The sequence below is a fragment of the Pteronotus mesoamericanus genome, unplaced genomic scaffold, assembly GCF_021234165.1.
Source record: "Pteronotus mesoamericanus isolate MK-2021 breed Mesoamerican mustached bat unplaced genomic scaffold, CSHL_Meso_final contig_74, whole genome shotgun sequence".
Lineage (NCBI taxonomy): Eukaryota > Metazoa > Chordata > Mammalia > Chiroptera > Mormoopidae > Pteronotus > Pteronotus mesoamericanus.
Window position 1 is genome coordinate 21,622,141 of NW_026555247.1, and position 19,666 is coordinate 21,641,806.

Here is a 19,666-nt window from a genome sequence, read left to right on the forward strand (position 1 = left end):
TAGTAACAGCTCAAACTCAAAAGTCACCTTGTTTAAAAAAAAAAAAAAAAAAAAAAAGGTCCTGTCAAAACAGAAAGAATATAGAAAGTCTGGAAAGTAACCCGGCTGTGTTTCCGGACTGCTACTTACCCTTAAGCAAGATGGAGGGCTCCTTTGCACCTGCGCAAAAGGAAAGCTGGGCGGGGAGTTCCGGCGCGCGGGGTTGCGCTCCACGCAGGGATTGGCGCCGCCAGGGGTGGGAGGAGGAACCGGAAGCGCCCGTGTTTTGGGACCCAGCTGTTTCAATCCCGGCATTTTTTCACCACCTTATTTCCCGTGGTAGTATCTCCTTTCGCAGAGGTGGGATGGGGGAAGCGGAGAAGTTTCACTACATCTACAGTTGTGATCTGGATATCAACGTACAGCTTAAAATGTAAGAGAATCTGGGGACAGGGACTGGGATTGCTGAAATTTGGGGTTGGGGAGACATGGACCTGTGGGGTCGGGGAGAGAAAGTGGTTCCCAGCATGGGCGCCGGCTTGGTGGCGGCGGGGAAGGCGGTGGCCGGGGCCGCGAAAGAAATCGGGGGTGTGGAGAGGGGTGCTGAGGAAGAAGGATTGAGGACGTGGTTTCTGGGAGGACAACTGTAAGAATAAACCCTTAAGTCCCACGGTGTTTTACTTCAAAGCACTTGATGTGCACAGCAACTTTTGAGGGATTACTGCCCCATTTTACAAATGAAATCAAGTCTCAATAAAGTGGTCCCGCAGTTAAAAATGGGAAGATCTTGCCTATATAATGGGGCTGGAAGGTGGAGCGGAGACTGCAGAATTATGGAGAGGTAGACATAGGCAGATATAGCTGCTGAAAATAAGATGAGCACGTGGATGTACAGTAGTATTGGAAGCACCGAAAATGACAGAGGGTTTGGGTGAATCTTTTTACAGTCTGCCATTGTTTCGCCAGGGGAATTAGGAATGAGTCAAAGAGGGTGCCAGTTGCAAAGAAGATAGACAAGAGCCTTGCAGGAAAATCTTGGGGCATCACTAAAGTAAAGGCCAAAGTCAGGATATCTTGAGATAAGAATAGTGGAACTGAGGTGGGGCACAAGTAGGACGGAGTTGGAAATTATGTGCATTTTAAAGCAGTGTCAGAGGAGTATTTTCGTATGCAAAAACTACTGCAAATTATTAATCACAACATCATTCATAGTATATCAGTATTCAACAAATGTTTCTCAGGCAAGGGGCTGCATACCTGCAGTAAAGACATTTTCTCAGTTGTCAGGTGCACCTTTACATGATTGTTTCTTTTTATTTTCAGAAGTTACTTGAGGCTCTTAAAATTAATTTATTATTCATTTTGGGTGATGGTAAAAATAATATATCAACAACTGTACATTTTTAATAATACTTTATATATGCATTTAAGGTAATTTCTGCATCATACACTTCTAGATACGTGTACAGGACCTATATGCCATCTCGTACAGGGCTTTCCATCAATCTCATTCCTCCCAGTATTTCTTGAACATGTGAATGTATATTTGAAACCTTTGGACATTGCATGGAAAGAAGAAAAATTGGCCCGTTATTAAGAGATACATACTTTGAATACTTTGAGGCAAAGATAAAACATTAATCAGAAGCTTACTAAAATTTAGTCACTGTGTCTCAGCTTCTCAAATTGTTGGCTTGGGGGTGGTGTGGAAATATCAGTGTAGAATCATAAAATCAAAGAAGAGTCACTTGTTTAATTCTGTTTATTCTCCCCAGGCATTTTCACTTATTTTTATGGTTTTAATAATGACTTGCACTTTGATGTCTCTTTTCTTAGCACCATAATTGAATATCAAACTGGCCACAAAACATCTTCACTTCGGATGTCCTAAAGCACTTTAAAAGTATCTTGCCCCAAATTGAACACATCACTAGCCTCCCCCTCTAACTCTGAACTTCCTATGTTGTCTCATCCTGTTTTGGTGATGGCTAGCAACATTCACTGCGTTTGTTAAGACAGAAAACTTTGCATTGTACAGACATCATCTCTTAACTCTTAAAAGTTGTCTTGAATCTACTTGCTAGATAAATGTTTTTTCTATCCCACTTCCCTAGCCTTATCCTACCTTTTCCTGTTTGATTTTGACTGCAAATCTAACTAATCTTCCTTTCAGTTCCCTTCTCCATTATGTTCTTATATTCCTGCCAAAGGTATCATAAATACAAATTTGACTATATTTACTCTCACTTCAGCTAATTAACATTTTTGAATATTCATTGTATAAGGGATTGTACTGAATTTGGTGGCTACTTAGATTCATCGTCCCCCTACTTTTCGTTTTCTAGATGCTTCCCGACATGAACCTTATGCTTTAGCTGTACCAAACAACTTGCAGTTTCCCAGACATACTGTCTTTCTCTATGCCTTTGTAAGAGGTCTGTACATAAAGTATCCAGCCATGTAGTATGAAAAATGGAGGCACTTATTGAAGAAGATACAAGGTATAAAAAACACTGTGCATAGGGCAATGACACCTCAGTCCCCTTCAAAGTAGGTACCTTGGGACCTCACACAGCTCTCCCATTCACCATCAGCTCCCCTATCTTATTTTCCTGAATCTTATCGGCAGCCTGAAATCTCTTCTCATTTCAAAGGTGATTTTAGTTTTGGGAAAAGCCAGAAGTCTCAGGGCACCAAATCTGGTCTCTAGGAGTGCTGAGTCACCTGGGTGATTTGATGTTTCACAAAAAAACTGCACGAGCCATGATGCATGAGCAAGCACATTGTTGTGATGAAGCTGCCAATCACCAGTGGTCCATAGCTGCAGCCTTCTGGATCATCCGAATAGTTTCTGTGGAGGAATGTTCAAGCCTAACGCAGAATTTGATGCACACTTGTTGCTCTACTTGCTCAGTCATTTTGAATGCCATAGCCACACAGTACATATGCTCACTCAATGATGTCAGCTGTCCCCACAGACTAGAATAGTGAGGTCATCATTGTTCTCATGTATATGTGCATTTCAGTCCCATCTCCTTGAATGCCAAGTTACATCGAAGTTGCGCAAACTGTTCTTGTCATATTAATAATGGCTGGACTTTTTCCAGACAGACCTTGTATGTGCTGTTGTGTTTTGTTTTGTTTTTCTGGTATGACCCCGTACTTTTTTGCCTTTCATTTTTAAGATACTGTGCAGGGTCATTTCAGACATCTTTCTGAGACTCAGAGCCCCCAAGCTCCAAGACTTTTTGATGTACAGTATCTCTGTGGTGGGAAGGATGTTGGCTTTGGCCTTTTCTGCTCGGCTTTTTGTTCTCAGCTGTGTTACTCTGATCTTGATCTCTGAGTCTCTGCAGCATCATTTCTAAAATGAGCATATGGTGAAAAGTAAGTAAGAAACAGTATATAAAATGCTTGGTACAATATCTGACACAGTCTTGATTTTCAGTTGATGTTTCTACCTCTTTTATAGTTTCCTGTGCTTATCTTTTATGACTTAACACTGTATTTTTTAGTTTAAAGAAATGATCAGATAATACATCTTTAGAGTAAAAAAAAAATTTAAAGAGTATAAAAATACGCAGTTAAATATGCAGTTAAATATGCAGCTATAATTAAGTTTTCTCCCCAGAAGCAAGGACTTAACATTTTCTTGCAAAGCTGTGTTGTTTATCTTGCATTTCATTTCTGAGCCTCTCTGCCTAGTACAAAAATGTTGAAAGCATAGATCAGTAAGTGCTCAGCTTGAAATTAATAAAAATGAAACGAAGGCCTTGACAACTGGTGATGCCTAGAAGGTAGACCAAGAGTTAATGACAGGTTTAAAATTAAGAAAATAGAGAAATATGTTGATGAAGATAGAAATGATTTTAGGTATGTTAGGGTAAGATACCTTTATTCGATGTAAAAGTAATTTTAATTTCTTGTACAGGAAAATATTCAGGTCAGGGGTCCCCAACCTCTGGGCAGTAGACCATTACTGGTCTGGGCCTGTTAGGAACCAGGCCACACAGCAGGAGGTGAGCTTGAATGTAATGCACTTGAATCATCCCAAAACCATCCCCCCCAATTCCAGTCTGTGGAAAAATTGTCTTCCAGGAAACCTATCTCTGGTGCCATAAAAATTGGGAACCGCTGGTTTAGATAACAAATTTATTGTAACAGCCATAAACTCTTTAGTATCTGTTATCTATATGTTTAAAAAAATGCGTGTCTAAACATTATTGTTCTTATGCTTCCAGAGGAAGTTTGGAAGGCAAGAGAGAACAAAAGAGTTACAAAGCTGTTCTAGAAGACCCGATGTTGAAGTTTTCAGGACTGTACCAAGACACATGCTCTGACCTTTACGTCACTTGTCAAGTTTTTGCAGAAGGGAAGCCTCTGGCCTTGCCAGTGAGAACATCTTACAAGGCATTTAGTACAAGATGGAAGTAAGTTTTCTTCTTCCAGACTGTTGTCCCATTTCTTTATAGATGTTGTTAACTATGATATTTGGTAGTGATTACAGAGGAACTTTTATAAAATTTCTTAAGTATTTCTAAGCATTGGTTGAATAGTTTAAAGCAGTAACGTGCTCAGATACAATAAAGTATTAAACATAATTAAGATGGAAGTGAATTTGTTTGTATTCAGTATATTGACATTTTTTTATAAGAGCTTGACTGATTCACAAAATGACCCAATCAAAAACACATGTAGCATCTTTAAAATCTCTGTTCTGTGCTGTTGAACACATAAACACTTCTTGATAGTCTTAAATGTTACCCAGTCAGATGTTTGGAGGTCAGATTTGTAAAGAGAGATCTATTATCATCTGTTCAGATTATGTTTTTATTATATGAAACTTTTTTTTGAAGTTCATGGTTTATGGAACATGGTACATTAGCAAACCATTGTCAGGATGCAAGGTAAATATAATGAATATGAAGTTATTCTTTTTCCAGGACAGTATTAATTTAACCTCTTGATACTTCTTTTTGGTGGGTTATATGTATGATGCAGTTTTAATGTTCAGTCCACACGTGTTATTGAGGACCCTGGCAGGCTAGCTGCAGGATGCAAAAGCTGTCTGCCTCTAGGAAGGAGCTTATGCCCACAGTGTTCATGGAAGACAGTGCGTGGCCACCACGTGGACTGCCAGGCTCTGCTGTTGAGGGTACAACCCCGTGTTTACCAAGTGTGGCCCAGCAGGCTGGGAGGGGTTTTTCAGAGAGCAGAAGACTGAGCTCTGGTGATTGGCCACATTGAAACCAAGTACTTAAATGGCGTAATTTCTTCAGTAGTCTCTTTGTGAATAGACATTCACACACACAGAAGTCTGTATTTGTACATATACGTGTTACTCTGGAAATTTTCAAACCTGTTAAAGTAGAGAGAATAATATAATGAACTTCCAAGCCCCTTCACCTAGCATGATAATTACTAACTCAAGGCCAATTTTGTTTTATCTGTACCCACGGTTATTTTGAAGCAAAATCCAAATACATTATCTGAATTGAAAGTATTTTTGTGTATCTCTTTAAAACATAGCTACAGTATCATCATTACAACTAAAAAACCAGACTGAAATTTCTTAATTGTGTGACAGTTTGAATACTGAATTCATTCAAAGTTTATCTAAGTCTGTTCTATCATATTTTATCATATCCTGTCCTAAATAAGAGAGCCCATAGTGAGGGATACCTGTGTTTTCTTTAGTTACATTTAAGGTAAAACTCTCATTTTTAGATAGGGAATCTCACAAATTTTCAAGTTTTACATATGACAGTTATTCTGTAGGCAAGTTATTTAATTTTTTTTTAAATTTTATGTTCTTGTCCCATAACAGATTTTAAATGGCTTTAGAGAGAGGCATATATGTATATATGTATACTAACAGTCTAACATAATTGAAAAATTAGAACATTAGGACATTAGGATTTAAGAGTTCATTCATCAGACAAGAGAGTTAGTACCATGGTGTTTGAGGGCGGCGGGACGGGGCGAGGATCAGACCATCCAGAATCAGTCTTTAGGATTTGGCAGTGCTGTGAAAGCTGCCAGGTGAATGTAGTGTTGAATGTAATAAAGGTTGGGAAGGGGAGGTAGAGAACAAAATGCTGTTCAAAATACATAGCTTATTGATGTCTGACCAGATCTTTCCAGAATTTCTAAAATATCTAGAGCAGTTTTCAAACTATTTTTCGGCTGCAGATTCATTTTCTTCTAAGGAACTCTTCTGCAGAAGCCTAGTATGTAAAACAGTTTACAATACAGGTGCTTTGATTAAAGATCTCAGAGGCCTAGTGTTGAAATGCAGAGGATTTAAGGCAAACACATTGCTTGATCATATGTATTGTCTCTGTCAGAGGACAGAATGTAGAAGTGAGAATTTTCACAGTACATTTTGGATGTTATTGCTGGCTGACTTTTCCCTTTAACTTTAACAGTATTATCTTTGGTTTGTTCATTGGCAGAAGATGACACTGCTTAGTATTTACATTTTTAACCTGGCCCACCATGTGGATAGTAATTAAATAAAGTAATTTATTTCCTCAAGCTTATCTGCTGATGAGAATGGCATTTTTAGGCATGTGATTAATTTTTATGAGACCTTTATAGAAGAAAAGGATTTAATGACTTTGATTCTCTTTTAGATTGATAGCTATCTCAAATTTTCCTGTAGCTGGATTTTATATGGTGGTTATAAACAATTTGTCCTTTAAGCTTTTGAAAGTTTTGTTCGATTTCTTACCGATACAAATATATTTGATGTAGACTGGTATATGCCCCTTTACAAATTATTTTGAGTAAACAGAATACTCTTGAGAAAAGAGAGAAACAGTTATCTGCTGGGTATTACTTTGTGTATTGTTTACATACTTTTTTTTGTATAGTTTTCTTTTTGGATTTTAAAAACCAGCTATTGTTTAAGGAAGTTGACATTACCAAATAAATACAGTGTGAAGTTTGAATACAAAAGAAAATATGCAGAGAAAAATAGAGTGAAAAAAAGAGAATTGTTCTGTCATTACTATATATTAAGAAAAAGCATTTCTTAGGAAAACATATACACAAACATGCTTTAAAAGCATAAATAGACCAATATCTATGCATTATCAGTATTAATGAAATAACTTGAGGAACAGAAAATTCCCCAGTAAAAAATGTTACATCTGTCCAGAGCTCTCTGGTAACTTCATGTTACAAAGGCAGTGGATAATCTATTTCAGTCTTTTTAGGGTTTTCGTTGTTTTCTTCTTTGTTGAGGTACATTATAGGACCATGTTATCTTCAGCAGTGTTTTGAGTGTAATATGAGTAATTCTGATTACTTTTCTTTTCACACTATAAAACCTGTGTTCCAGGGAATGCTTATAGAAAATCACAGTTTGGCCCTGGCTGGTGTGGCTCAGTGGATTGAGTGCTGGCCTGTGAACCAAAGGGGAGCGCTGGTTCAATTCCCAGTGAGGGCACATGCTGGGTGGAGGGCCAGGTCCCCAGTAGGGGGCGGTTGAGAGGCAACCACACATTGATGTTTCTTTCCCTTTCTTTCTCCTCCTCTTCCCCTCTCTCTGAAAATAAATAAAATCTTAAAAAGAAAAAGAAAATCAGTTTGGTTCAAAATAAGTTTGGTTATAAACAGGTTCAGGTGTTTCCCCAGATTATTATTAGCCATTATCACAGTCCATGTGTCTTAGTGATATTGTCTGAATGTTTTGATGAAAGGATTTACCAGTGTTATTTTTATGAACTTTATATTTTCAAAAAATTTTTTTCACATGTTCTGTATTTAAAATTGAAGTTGCCTAGAGCAAAATTGAGGTCACTGTTATAATATTTTTTGTAGTACTAATTTAATCTTTTGAGACATTTTCTCTGGCCAAGCCTCATACGGTTTGCTAATTTAAAGGGGTGTGTGTGTGTGTGTGTGTGTGTGTGAGTGTATGTGTGTGTGAGAATGAATGTATATATGCTTATGTTGACTTTATTTCCATAGCTGGAATGAGTGGCTAAAACTGCCTGTGAAATACCCTGACCTGCCCAGGAACGCCCAAGTGGCCCTGACTATATGGGATGTGTATGGACCAGGAAAGGCAGTGCCTGTCGGTGGGACAACGGTTTCACTCTTTGGAAAATACGGGTAAGCATTTTGCTCTTCTAATCTGTAGGGATGTTGTCGTTTTCTGGTCCTTTTCTTTTTGGGAAGCTTTAATAGTTTGTGCCCAGTTGGGTACTCTCTGTGTACCTGTTTGATGCTGTTATGGGAAAACCTCTCTTCTTCTTACTGGCACAGTAAAAAATTACAGACTAGCAAGTCTATTAGCATGCAGGCAAAGTTTATTAATGATACATTCTCATGGAAGAGAACAGGCCTTGCTGAGGAATGGGTAAAAGGCATGGGCTTGGGTGGCAAAAGGCAAGGGTGGCAAGAGCAAGAGGCAAAAGCACCAGCTCCTTTGTTCTGAGGACTTACACAGCTGGTGGGATGGTGGTGAGGGAGTTACGTGTTGATTGATGGGTAAAGGTGTGCCGGTTTCCTCTGGGGAGACCTGACTATGCAAATGTAGGTATGTGTGGGGGTCTGTTGGCCAGAATTCTTATCTTGCTCCAGACCACATTTATTCACCTTACAAAACTGTCACTTTATGAAAGGGACAGTTAATTAAATTTGGGGCAATTACCCAAAATTATTTATGAGCTCTTTCTGTAAGCACTGGCGTCCCCCTCGTAAAACAGATAGTGACCAGAGGTAGGCAATTAACCAAAATTGTTTTATGGGCATCTTGTTCGGCACTGTGGACCCCTCTTCTTCCCCCTTCCAGGCCTTGGGATGAAGGCTGTTTCGAAGGCTTTCTCCCAGATAGTGGAAATGATACATTGAATCTCAAGGACTTCCCTCCTCCTGTGCTAGCATGGTGGTGGTTCTTGTGAGTTAGAATACCTGGCAATATTTTTGGACCAGACCCAGGACGGCTGAGTTAGTGGGTGAGACGTGGGTCCCTCCTCCTTCTGCCTTGGTTTACTGTCCTTCCTACCTAACAGTACATTATTATCCTTGAGACTGAATTTAACACATTTCCTATAGGATATGCAGATAGACTAATTAAGAAACATAATTATATTACTCTACTTTTAGTGATTGGTAATGTGATTCCTATTAGAAAATAGTCATTGGAAATTAGACTCTTGCTTTCAGGGAAAAAGGCTATGTGGTGTATACTGTAACAGTTTGGTTTTTTCAGATTTGTTATAATAGTGATAAAAATGACAATAAGCAGGATTAAAAAGCACTAATTTGATTTTATATTCATAGTGGTAATGATTATAGTAGAAAAGTTGTTAATTCAGTTTTCAAAAATTTACAGATAATAGAAGTTTATTGTGGAAAAAAACAAAAACAAAAGCAAACCATATTCCTATCCCTCTTCTCCTGGAAGAGGAAACACTCTTTATCTTTTTCTTTTTTTTAAAGATTTTATTTACTTATTTTTAGAGAGAGGGATAGGGAGAGAGAGAGAAACATTAATGTGTGGTTGTCTCTCGAACGCCTCTTACTGGGGACCTGGCTGGCAGCCCAGGCATGTGCCCTGCTGAGTTGAACCTGTGACTCTTTGGATCACAGACCAGCACTCAGTCCACTGAGCCACATCAGCCAGGGCTTTATCTTCAGAAAAGTGTTTCTATTCTATTATTCTTTCTGTGTATATTAATTGGAGTTTTTCTTTAAAAAACTTGGTCTTTTCTAAGTGTTGAATTACTTTAGTATGCAGTTCATATGGGAAAGATGGATGTATGTTTTCTTTTTTTACTTAACTTTGTTTTAAGAATGAGGTAGTGCCCTCGTAACCTGATGTTTTTTTTATTTTTTGTTTTTAAGTTTTGTCCTGAACTTTTAGTCTTAAAATGTATTTGAAATATTTCCATTGCTATCTTTATTCTCTATAATGGTCAATAGGAGTCCCTTCAAGTTGATCCCATGCCCTTTTGATTAGTAACTTCTGTGCTTTCTGACAGACAAGCTATTCCAGGCTCATTGGGCAATTTTCTGCCCCAGACCTGGTGTCTTTGAAAGATGTCCTAGTTTCTTTCACTGCCAAACAGTAGAAACCTTATTCTAAATATTACCAAACTTCTTAATTTTTGTTCATTTTAAAGTTGAGAAACATTTATCTCCTGAATTATTTTCATCATTAAATATGATGAGGATGATCATATTTTGTATGTTTGTTTGCTCTTTGTGTATATGTGTCTGTGAATTGCTTTTTGATGTCCTTGGCCCATTTAAAAAAAAAATTGCAATATAATTCACATACCATAAAATTCTTGGCCTTATTTTGAGTTGTTCTTTTTCTTATTAATGTATAAGGGGGTCTTTGTAGATTAATAAAGTCAGCACTTTGTGTGTTACAGCCTGTAAATACTGTTTGTCCTGTCTGGTGTTGTCTTTTAAATTTCTTAAATATTTGTTTATTTTGCTTGTTTGTTTGCTATTCATGGACCTTCAATTATGATGTTGAATTTATCATTTTTTAATGACTTGTGAATTAAATGTTTTAGAAAGTCCTTTCCCATTTTTTTTAAAAACATGTTTTCTTTTGTTAGATTTTAGTTACTCACATTTAAATCTTTGATTCATTTAAAATTACTTTTGTGAAAGGAGTGATATATTGGGTCAGGTATTTTTTCTTTTTAAACAACAGTTGGCTATCTGTTTGTCTCAACACTAATCATTAAATAAGCCATTGCTTCTAACTATTTTGAAATGGTATCCTTACGTCTTCAGTTCATTATGTATTGACATCGAAAAGAAACCATGTGTAGTATATCGAATGTACTGTGGTTAGGAAGGCAGGTAACAGTCTCTGGGTTCTAATCCTGGCTCCTTTGCTAAGTATCTCTGTACCCTTGGGCAAGTTATTTAATCTACTTTTGCCTCAGTTTTCTCACCTGTAAATGAGATAACAACAGTATTGACCTCATAGAGTAGTTTATGATGATAAGTTACTAAAGGTGTAATGAGATTAATGAGTGCTCAGTAAATATTAGCTATCATTATTTCTGAACTAGTCTGTTAATTTTCAATATTATTATATATCAAAATGTTTTAATACTTGATGGGAATAATCTTCATTGATCCTTCTTTTAGACTTTCTCTGGATATTCTGTTTTGTCAAACAAATTATAATATCATTTCAATTTAAAAAGAACTTGTTATTTATTGGAAAATTGTATTGCATCCTATATGTTATTTAAAGAGATAATCGACACCCTTACAATACTGAATTTTTCTATCCAGGAATTGGGTGTGTCAGAAAGGCTTAAACTCATGAATACAATCTAGATGTAATTCTATTTGGAATAGCTTGATTGCTTAGTATTGTGTAGGTATTTTAGTTTAATGTATCTATTAAAGAGACATCTATTATTGAAATCTATACAGGAATAATAATTCAGACGTAGTCTGAGACTTTGATAAAATAGCATGTTTCAGTAGAACAGACATGTTATTAAATAAGGATTGTTCCTTTTCCAGAATGTTTGTTCCTTTTTACTTTTCTAGGGTGGGGTTTGCTTGCCTCAGAGAAAAAAGTACACAGCAGTTTATTTCTTGTACTATAGCCTCAGTGGTTAAATGTTATTGAGAAGCAGCCAGATAGACCTCGTGGTTTTTCCTCCAGGCTTCGTCATAGGTGGTTTACCTTCTGGAACATTAGCTGGAGGTTCCCTCATAAAAGTGCCTCTTTAGCACTTGTGCATTTTAGATGACCTTAACATATCCGTATAGTTTCTGGGGCACTCTGATTCGAGTATAGGTGTGAGACAACTAAAATTTCCACAGAAGTGTGGTGAAATGACCTGTTAAAACAAATGAAGTCTTACATTGACATTTGTGATACTTTTCACTCAGATTTTGTCAAGTTCTTAAAAAGTACATGAAGTCAGTAGTAAGCAATCTATGTATAAGAATCATCTGGCCAGCTCACTAAAGAAACACCTTCCCACGTTCTCTCTGACTCATTAAGTCACAGGTGGGGCCTTAAGCATCAGCATTTTTAATAAGCATCCCAAGTGACTCTGAATGGTGGCCTGTGGACCACATTTTGAGAAACACTGCATTAACCCTTTCATAGTAGTCTATTTATACGACTTTTCCATGCATTTCTTTTCAGAGTTTCTTCCTTTACTCCATCCTCTGGTACCCACTTTATTTATATTTCTATGTATATCCCAGTAAAAGAATAATTTCTCTATGTTCCATCCAGACATGCTGGAAATGTGCCTAAAACATAAATCGGAGTATTTGTTCTACTTTAAGTTAAAGTAATTAAAGCCCAAAGATTTTCATAAAGGTAGTGGGCATTAAATTTCAATTACTTTTTCTGGTATCAAATAAATTAAGACTTTGAATCTCTTAACTGGAAAAACAGTTCATACTGTTGCTCCATATCCTGAACACATCTTCCAAAGTGAAACACGTTGGAGAACAGCACTTATTCTGTGAAATTACCTCCTTGAGAGCAAGTTTTCTCAAATATGAGTCATTGATTTACCACTTTCAGAATTCCTGCATATCTCCATACTAAATACATACACTCTTATTTACTTGATAATTTTATTTAAGTAAGCTCGCTTTTTTTAACCTCCATTTAGTTGAAAGTAAAAATATAATATCCTGCAGTACATTGAAAACAAGTATTATTTAACATTGGCAGGTAATGATAAATACAATGAAAAACAACTGTTAATAATGTTATGAAATATTAGAAATTGAAGCAAAAAGAGACTAATGAAATACAAGTGATAGTAAATCTATTTGCTTTACAAATATGTATGTAATACCTATGGAAAAAAAAAAGTCCTTTAATTAGAATGGTTGTGTTCGTGCCTAGTCAAATAGAAAGAATATTCAGCTCATTGTCACTTAATTTAAGGTAAAGATGAGGTTTTACGTCAGCATTTTTTTTTTCACCCGCTAAATTCCTATATGGTGGTAGGGCATTTAACCAAGTGGACATTTGCACAATGGGGAAGGAATGCAAAAAACTTAGGTCCCTTTCTCCTATTCCCTCCAGGCTGACACTTATACTGGACCTTCACCTTTTTCTCTTTGTGTCCCAAGGCCTTTCTTTGAGAGAGAACTGAGTTTCGGTGGAGACAAGCCCAGGGATTCCCTAGGATGATGCTGGATTTCGTGTGCAGCTTTGAATTGCTCAGGATGCTCCAGATGTTACAGTAGTGTGCAGACATGGACTTGTTCTGCCGCACAGCTGCCTCGCTGCGCGGTGCGCTGACATCCAGGGGGAGAAAGCAGGCCTCAGCCAGGAGCCTGTGCAAATTTTCTTCCACTTTCCATTAAAAATCATGTTATGTGCTTCCATATTCTCATGACTTAGGGAAACAGTAGTTCTCTCAAATGTTTCTTAAGCAATGAAATGACACCAGATGCTCCTCAATTGTTCCCTGAATAGTTCTGGTATGAAGTTGGTAGCTTTTAAGTAGTGGTCCTCAAAGCATCTAATAGTTGAATTATAGTATTGGGAATCTTGTGACTTTAAGTATGAATCTTGTGATTCATACTTGAATCAGTGTGAAGCAGTACTTCTTGGAGAATAGTGTAATTAATAATTGAAAAACCATATCTTTAGGATATGGCTAGAATAATTGTTCTCATTTTGAAAGTCTAGCTTGTGCGATTTCTAAGTAGGTCAGGAATGGATGGATCATTAGATTGACTTGGCAAAGAACCATAGGCAAGCTGCAGATTCCTCCTGCGGATGTCTTTTCCAAACGTGAATTCTGAAGTCCGGGCGGTTGCTGCTGTAGTGGCTCGGCACTGGGAGCGGGAGCAGCAGCAGCAGCTGTTGCGGGGGCTCTGCTGGCATCTGAAGGAGGTCCTGCTGTGCTGTTTCTTTTGTCTTGCCTGCTTGGATTAATTTCCCAAGTGGACATGATGCTCTGGAGCATCTTCTGGCTTGCCACCTGGAGGCTTTGTAACTCTACAAAGTTTCCATTAGTGTCAAAAAAGTAGTATGTTTCCTTGATAATTTGAGTCACTTGCTGTCACCCCTGCCCTCCATGTCCCCTCTCCTTAAACCTCTCCAGACCCACCCCAAGGCACCTGAACCATTTAGTAAACTGACTTCCTGCCAGATGTACTTATTTTTGATTTGGTTAAGTTCAGCCACTCAAAGTATTCACTGGAGTGAGGGAGGTAGAGAAAAGGAAGGGAGACCTTCTGAGGTTTCTGAAGGTAAATTTAAGTTGATATTCATTTAAAGTGATGTTGTTGCCTCACTGTACCCAGTTTCTTAGAGACTAAGCAGGTCTGCTTGATATTGAATCTGTATCTCATTTGAAAGGGAAGGAAAGCGAAATCTATGAAAGGCTTGTATATGTGCTTTTTTGTAATGTAACTTTTATTTTTTATCTCCAACATGGTAAATATTAAGAATTTTGATTCTTCACAACTAGTCAGTTCATTTGTTTTGGACCTGTAACATAAAGTTTTTGCAGATATGGTTGCTGCATATTTACCTGTTTATTGCTCACCGTAGAGACCTTGCAGCAGAGATGGTCTTTAATCTTACTGTGCTCTGAGCTTCTAACCATCCTTTGTAGTTCCCAATCCAAATGTTTATGGCATCATTACTTTGCATAATGTTCAGTGAAAATCCTCTTTATTACTCCAGGAAAATCTGTATAGAAATTTTCCATTAGAACATAATAAAAATAGTTTTAAAAATTTATGTAAAACTTTTACAGTTAAGTGCAATGTTTTTAAAGATTGGAAAAATGTATCTATCTATCTATATATATGCAACATGTACCTTATTTTTAAAAATACTTAATGTCAGTGTGCAAAGTGCTTTGGACTTGCCTATTTACTGGCAGCTTGCTCTTTCAGCTTTGGAAGGATTATGCTGTTTGAGTAGACTTTATATTGTCTCTGTTTAATTCCTAAAAAAAAAAAAAAAAAAAAAAAACAAACACTTAAAGAGAGAGAACACACTAACAGAAGACTTTCTTAATCTGTAACTCCCTCCATAAAACAAAACAAACTAAGAAACTTGACAGTACTATATCTAAAAAAGGATAGTTAGGATAGTGATCGAAAGTCCCTTTATTAGTTTGTTCAGCTTGCATTCTAGATCTTCTTGGTAGTTTTTTGAAGGCAACATGACAGTCAAAGGTCATTAAGTGTTTCACTTTAACGAAGGATCACCAGGCTCAGACAGAATTTCTGACTCTCTGTTTTGTAGACATGGAAATTTTTCCATATATGAATGCACTATTGTATTTCCCGTTAGACATTGCTTTTATAGAAAAGAAGACAGGAGAAAAGTTAACCTGTACCTAGTGAAAAGGATAATAATAGTTCACATTTATAGAATACTTACTATGTGGCTGGTACTACTTTTTACTTGTGCTTTTTCAATCTTTCTAACAGCTCTGCGAGATACAGGTACTCTTTATAATGAGGAAACTGAGGTGCAGAGAAGTGAAGCGATTTACCCAAAGTCATATAGGTAGTAAATGGCACAACTGGGGTTCAAACCCAGCAGTTTGACTGTACATCCTGCAGTGCTGACTCATCACCTAAAGTACACAGTTATGTAATTATTTAAATTTCACTTCAGTCATTGTAAATATGACATTATTTTCATTGGGTAGGAATTTGGTCTCTTTTCTTTCTAAGATCTCCACTGAAGTGGTGAAGGGTGTACGGTCTGTTATTGATCCTTCTGTTTGTCCAGTCTCCCTGTAGAATCTCTGTAATAGTTCTGACTGCTTGGAGGAGGAAAGAATGGCATGTGAAAAACAGTGTTTAACATGGATGTAAGTTGCTTAGTTAATTGCTTTACAACCCACTGGAGGTTTAAAGCTTGGCGAGAGAGACACATATTTCCTAGTGTGGAATTCTCTCTGTTTAGGGATCTAAAATTTCCTGTAATGAACTGCATTAATTTATTTCTACCCTGAACTTTCTCTTTTTGCCTAGCATGTTTCGCCAAGGGATGCATGATTTGAAAGTCTGGCCTAATGTAGAAGCAGATGGATCAGAACCCACAAAAACTCCTGGCAGAACAAGCAGTACTCTCTCAGAAGATCAGATGAGCCGCCTTGCCAAGGTAAAAAGAAATTGTTGAAACAGGTGGAAAGCTCTGAATGATGTCTCTTGTAGTATAAATTAACATTATGAATTCTGTCATATTATTATCTAATTTAGGTTTAATTTTTTAATAGTTTTATTGAAGTATAATTCGCATATCATAAAACTCACTCTTGAAAAGTGTACAGTGCACTGAGTTTTAGTAAATTCACGGAGTTGTACAATCATCACCACTAATTTCAGAACATTTTTATCAAAAATGTAACCATATACCCCATTAGCAGTCATTCCCTGTTTCCTCCTCCCTCCAGCCACGGAAAACTTTTTATCTTTGTGAATTTTCTTATTCTGGATATTTCATGTAAATGGCATCATACATTATGTAGCCTTTTGTGTCTGTAATTCCATCAGATTTGAAAATGTGCAGCTTTTGGAGATATTTTCAAGATGACCACCAACCTTTTTTGTGACATCATCTTAAAATGCCAAGTGTTACATGCTAGAGATTCTTAACATTGTTGGAAGTGAAGATCCCACATACTGTTAGTTACACTAATTGTCCACACTCTACTTCCACTTCTGGTTTTGTAAGCAGACTGAGTTACTACCTTTTTCCTTCAGAATTGTTTTAGCGAAGTGTTTTCATTTAGAAATACAAAAGCTAGGCTCAAATCTGTATATAAATCAGAACAATGTAGTTTATTTTATCAATAATGGTTCCCAAAGCATTATGCTAAATAGATCTTTTTACAATTCTTAAAAGACTTCCTTTTCATTCTCACCTGTAATTTTTCCTTGCAATGTTGTTAATAATAGAGGACTTTCATGTCTGGAGAAGGTTTTGATACCAAGAATTTTGCAGCTTGTTGCCTCAAACCTATATATGGAAGAAATACTAATCATAGAGAATAACTACTTAAATTGGCTAAACTTTGTGATTCAACATAAAATTTTTGCTGTCAAGTCCATTCTGTATCTTTCTGTGTAGTTTATTTATTTATTTATTTATTTATTTATTTATTTATTTATTTATTTTTGTGGGAAAATGATGTCACAGGTTTCTAATCAGTTTTTAACCAAATTACTATTGCCAACATCCTTCTCCATAATTAAATAAATAACATTTAATTTTCAATTCAGCTACTCATTCTAAGATTTTATTTACATTCTTACATGGGATATAGGAAAGTTCTCAGACTTTTCATATGTCTGCCTACTTTTTAAGGGTTTAGCCGAGTGATATGAACCATCATTTTAGCTACTCTGAGACTTGTATAAATCTTGAATAGTTAATAGAAATTTTGTAGCATGTGTTGAAGAAGCAAACACTCTTAAATTACTTTATTGAGAACAACATTATGATACATATTATGGTTAAAATTCTAAGTTCGAGGGGGAGTGGGCAGTCAAGAAATATAAAGCTGTATAGAAGTATAAAGTACGATTTATCCACTTTGCTTCTCATTAAATGAACTATTTAGGCTTCTGTTCATGTATTCTTAATTTTTTCCCAATTATTTTTGATGGAAGGTTCAAAATTAATTTTTATACCAACTGACTATGATCTTCTTCAAATAGCAATATATACAGCATTGGAATTTGTTTGAACTGGACTTCTAGCTTCCAAATGTAGCAAAGTGTCTTAGCATACATTTCTCATTTTTACCTTTTGAATTTTAGAGTTGGCAAAAGATGTGACTTAATAATGATCATCTTTTAATGATTGAAGAATAACCCCTTAAAAAATTTTGTGAGTTCATGTTTGTTTGTTTGTTAGTTTTTTGGGTTTTTTTGTTATCAGTGTACATTTGTGATCTAGAAATGATGACTAAACATGCAGGTTACATGAGGTGTTGGGAAGAGGCCTTGTTAATTAATAACTATCATGATCAATCTAAATTTTTTATGTTTGTGACTATGGCAAGTTGGGTCTTCCTTCTTCAAGAGATAGTTATTAAAATTATATGCTGCCTTTATTGCCCAAAGAGATTTAACAGTTTTCAAGTAAATCTTTATGCATTGGTTGCTAAATTTTAATAGGAATAAAAATTAATGACAATATGCATCTTACAGTCTTTATGATGCTAATTGGAGATGAGCTTTTTTTCAAAGGTCTTTGCCCCTAACAGAATTACGCTTTTTACTTGTGTGGAGACTTCAGCGCTTGCTATACTGTGACGGCTTGCATTTGTGTTAGCTCACGTTCCCCAGAAATTAAATAGAAACCATTAAAACCAGTAATTACACTTCTTAAGGGTAAAAGTGCATCGTGTTTGTAGCATTGTTGAAGTAACTACTCCTCTTTGGAGGAAGCTTTTTATTTCTTGGCACTTTGGGTTAATATGTCTCATTCTTCTCTACGCAACAGTTAGTCATTTTCTTTGAGGTTCCAGAGCCTGGTATATCCATACTGCTATTGAAGAAGAATGGGTTTTTAAAGTGATATATTAGGTTGGATGAAATTGGAAGCTCGGACATTTGGGAGCACTTTACAGTGGGAAGAGCACTATAGTATGAATCAGATTTGCCATCCTGACGACTTAGGAAAAATCATTTCTGAGCCTGTAAAATCAGAAGTTTTACAATGAATGATTTCTGAGGTTCTGTGTAGCTATTCATATTCTGTGATTCTAAAAGTACTGAAATAATAGGCAATTGGGATTATTTATCTACCTGGATTTAGTAGTTATCACCTTAGTAGAGAATGAACATGTGGTGCTGAGTTTGCATTTTTGAATGCGTTGTATTCATGTCATTTTTTTTTTCCTTCAATGAATATGCCTAGAGCAAAATATTATTCAGGGCCCATCTAATGTGAATGATGTGGCTGTGCTCTTAGATTTTGTTGTTGTTACTGTTATTGGATTAGTACCTGCTTCTTTACTTAGATTTTTCAGACTGGATTCCTGAGTCTCTTTCCCTTGCCTTGTACCAGAGAAGGTGTACTTTGATATTTGTTATACTCTTAATGTTGACACTTACCAGAAAGAGAGTATACTTTGCTATTTGTTATGTTCTGAACTTAAAATTATTCATTTTGATTAAAACTGTGCCAGAATAGCTCTCTTTTCCTTTTCATCCCTGTCACTCACCTTTCCTTCCCCCGCCACATTTTTCTGGTTCCATGTTAAAACATTTGTTCAGTTAGATTACCATTTTCTTCTGCAAAATATTTGAAAATTGTTTTTGCTGCAATATACTCTTAAAAATCGGGAAAGAATGTGTATGCTCATGTTTATATTTTCATACAAAAGGAGCAGAAATTTTAGATGTAAAACTCATACTTCTCACACTCCCTTTTTAAGGCAAGAAATGAATATTCAAAAGATGAGGTTTAAGTGGTTAGAACAGAATGGTTTATTTTTGTTGCATTTTGATTTTCCAGCCAGTGAACTTATTGAGATTGTTTCTAATCGTTGAGAAGGCAGTTGGCTTAAGCATAGAAAGGTATACGTAAATCTTAATAATAGGACAGCATAGTTACCATGTATTGTACCCATGAGCCAAAATAAATGGCAGAGTGACAATTTTCAAACTGCAGTGTTAGAAAGTTTATTCAGTTATAGAACTGCTTAAGTCGAGGCTGCCTGGGGAT

The 19,666-nt window shown here is 36.3% G+C and overlaps 1 protein-coding gene across 2 annotated transcripts in view; it reads left to right on the forward strand.

Moving 5' to 3' along the window:
• The first annotated feature begins 244 nt into the window (after positions 1-244).
• Positions 245-19,666, forward strand: part of PIK3C3 (phosphatidylinositol 3-kinase catalytic subunit type 3) — a 109,637-nt gene continuing 90,215 nt past the window's right edge. Inside the window, exons 1-4 of one of the 2 annotated variants that reach the window (XM_054583578.1) lie at positions 245-412; positions 4,221-4,409; positions 7,957-8,100; positions 15,961-16,090. In XM_054583578.1, the coding sequence (XP_054439553.1) occupies positions 345-412; positions 4,221-4,409; positions 7,957-8,100; positions 15,961-16,090 (531 nt within the window). In that variant the 5' untranslated portion in view covers positions 245-344. The remainder of the gene's footprint in view (positions 413-4,220; positions 4,410-7,956; positions 8,101-15,960; positions 16,091-19,666) is intronic. The other variant, XM_054583579.1, reaches the window with a different exon arrangement.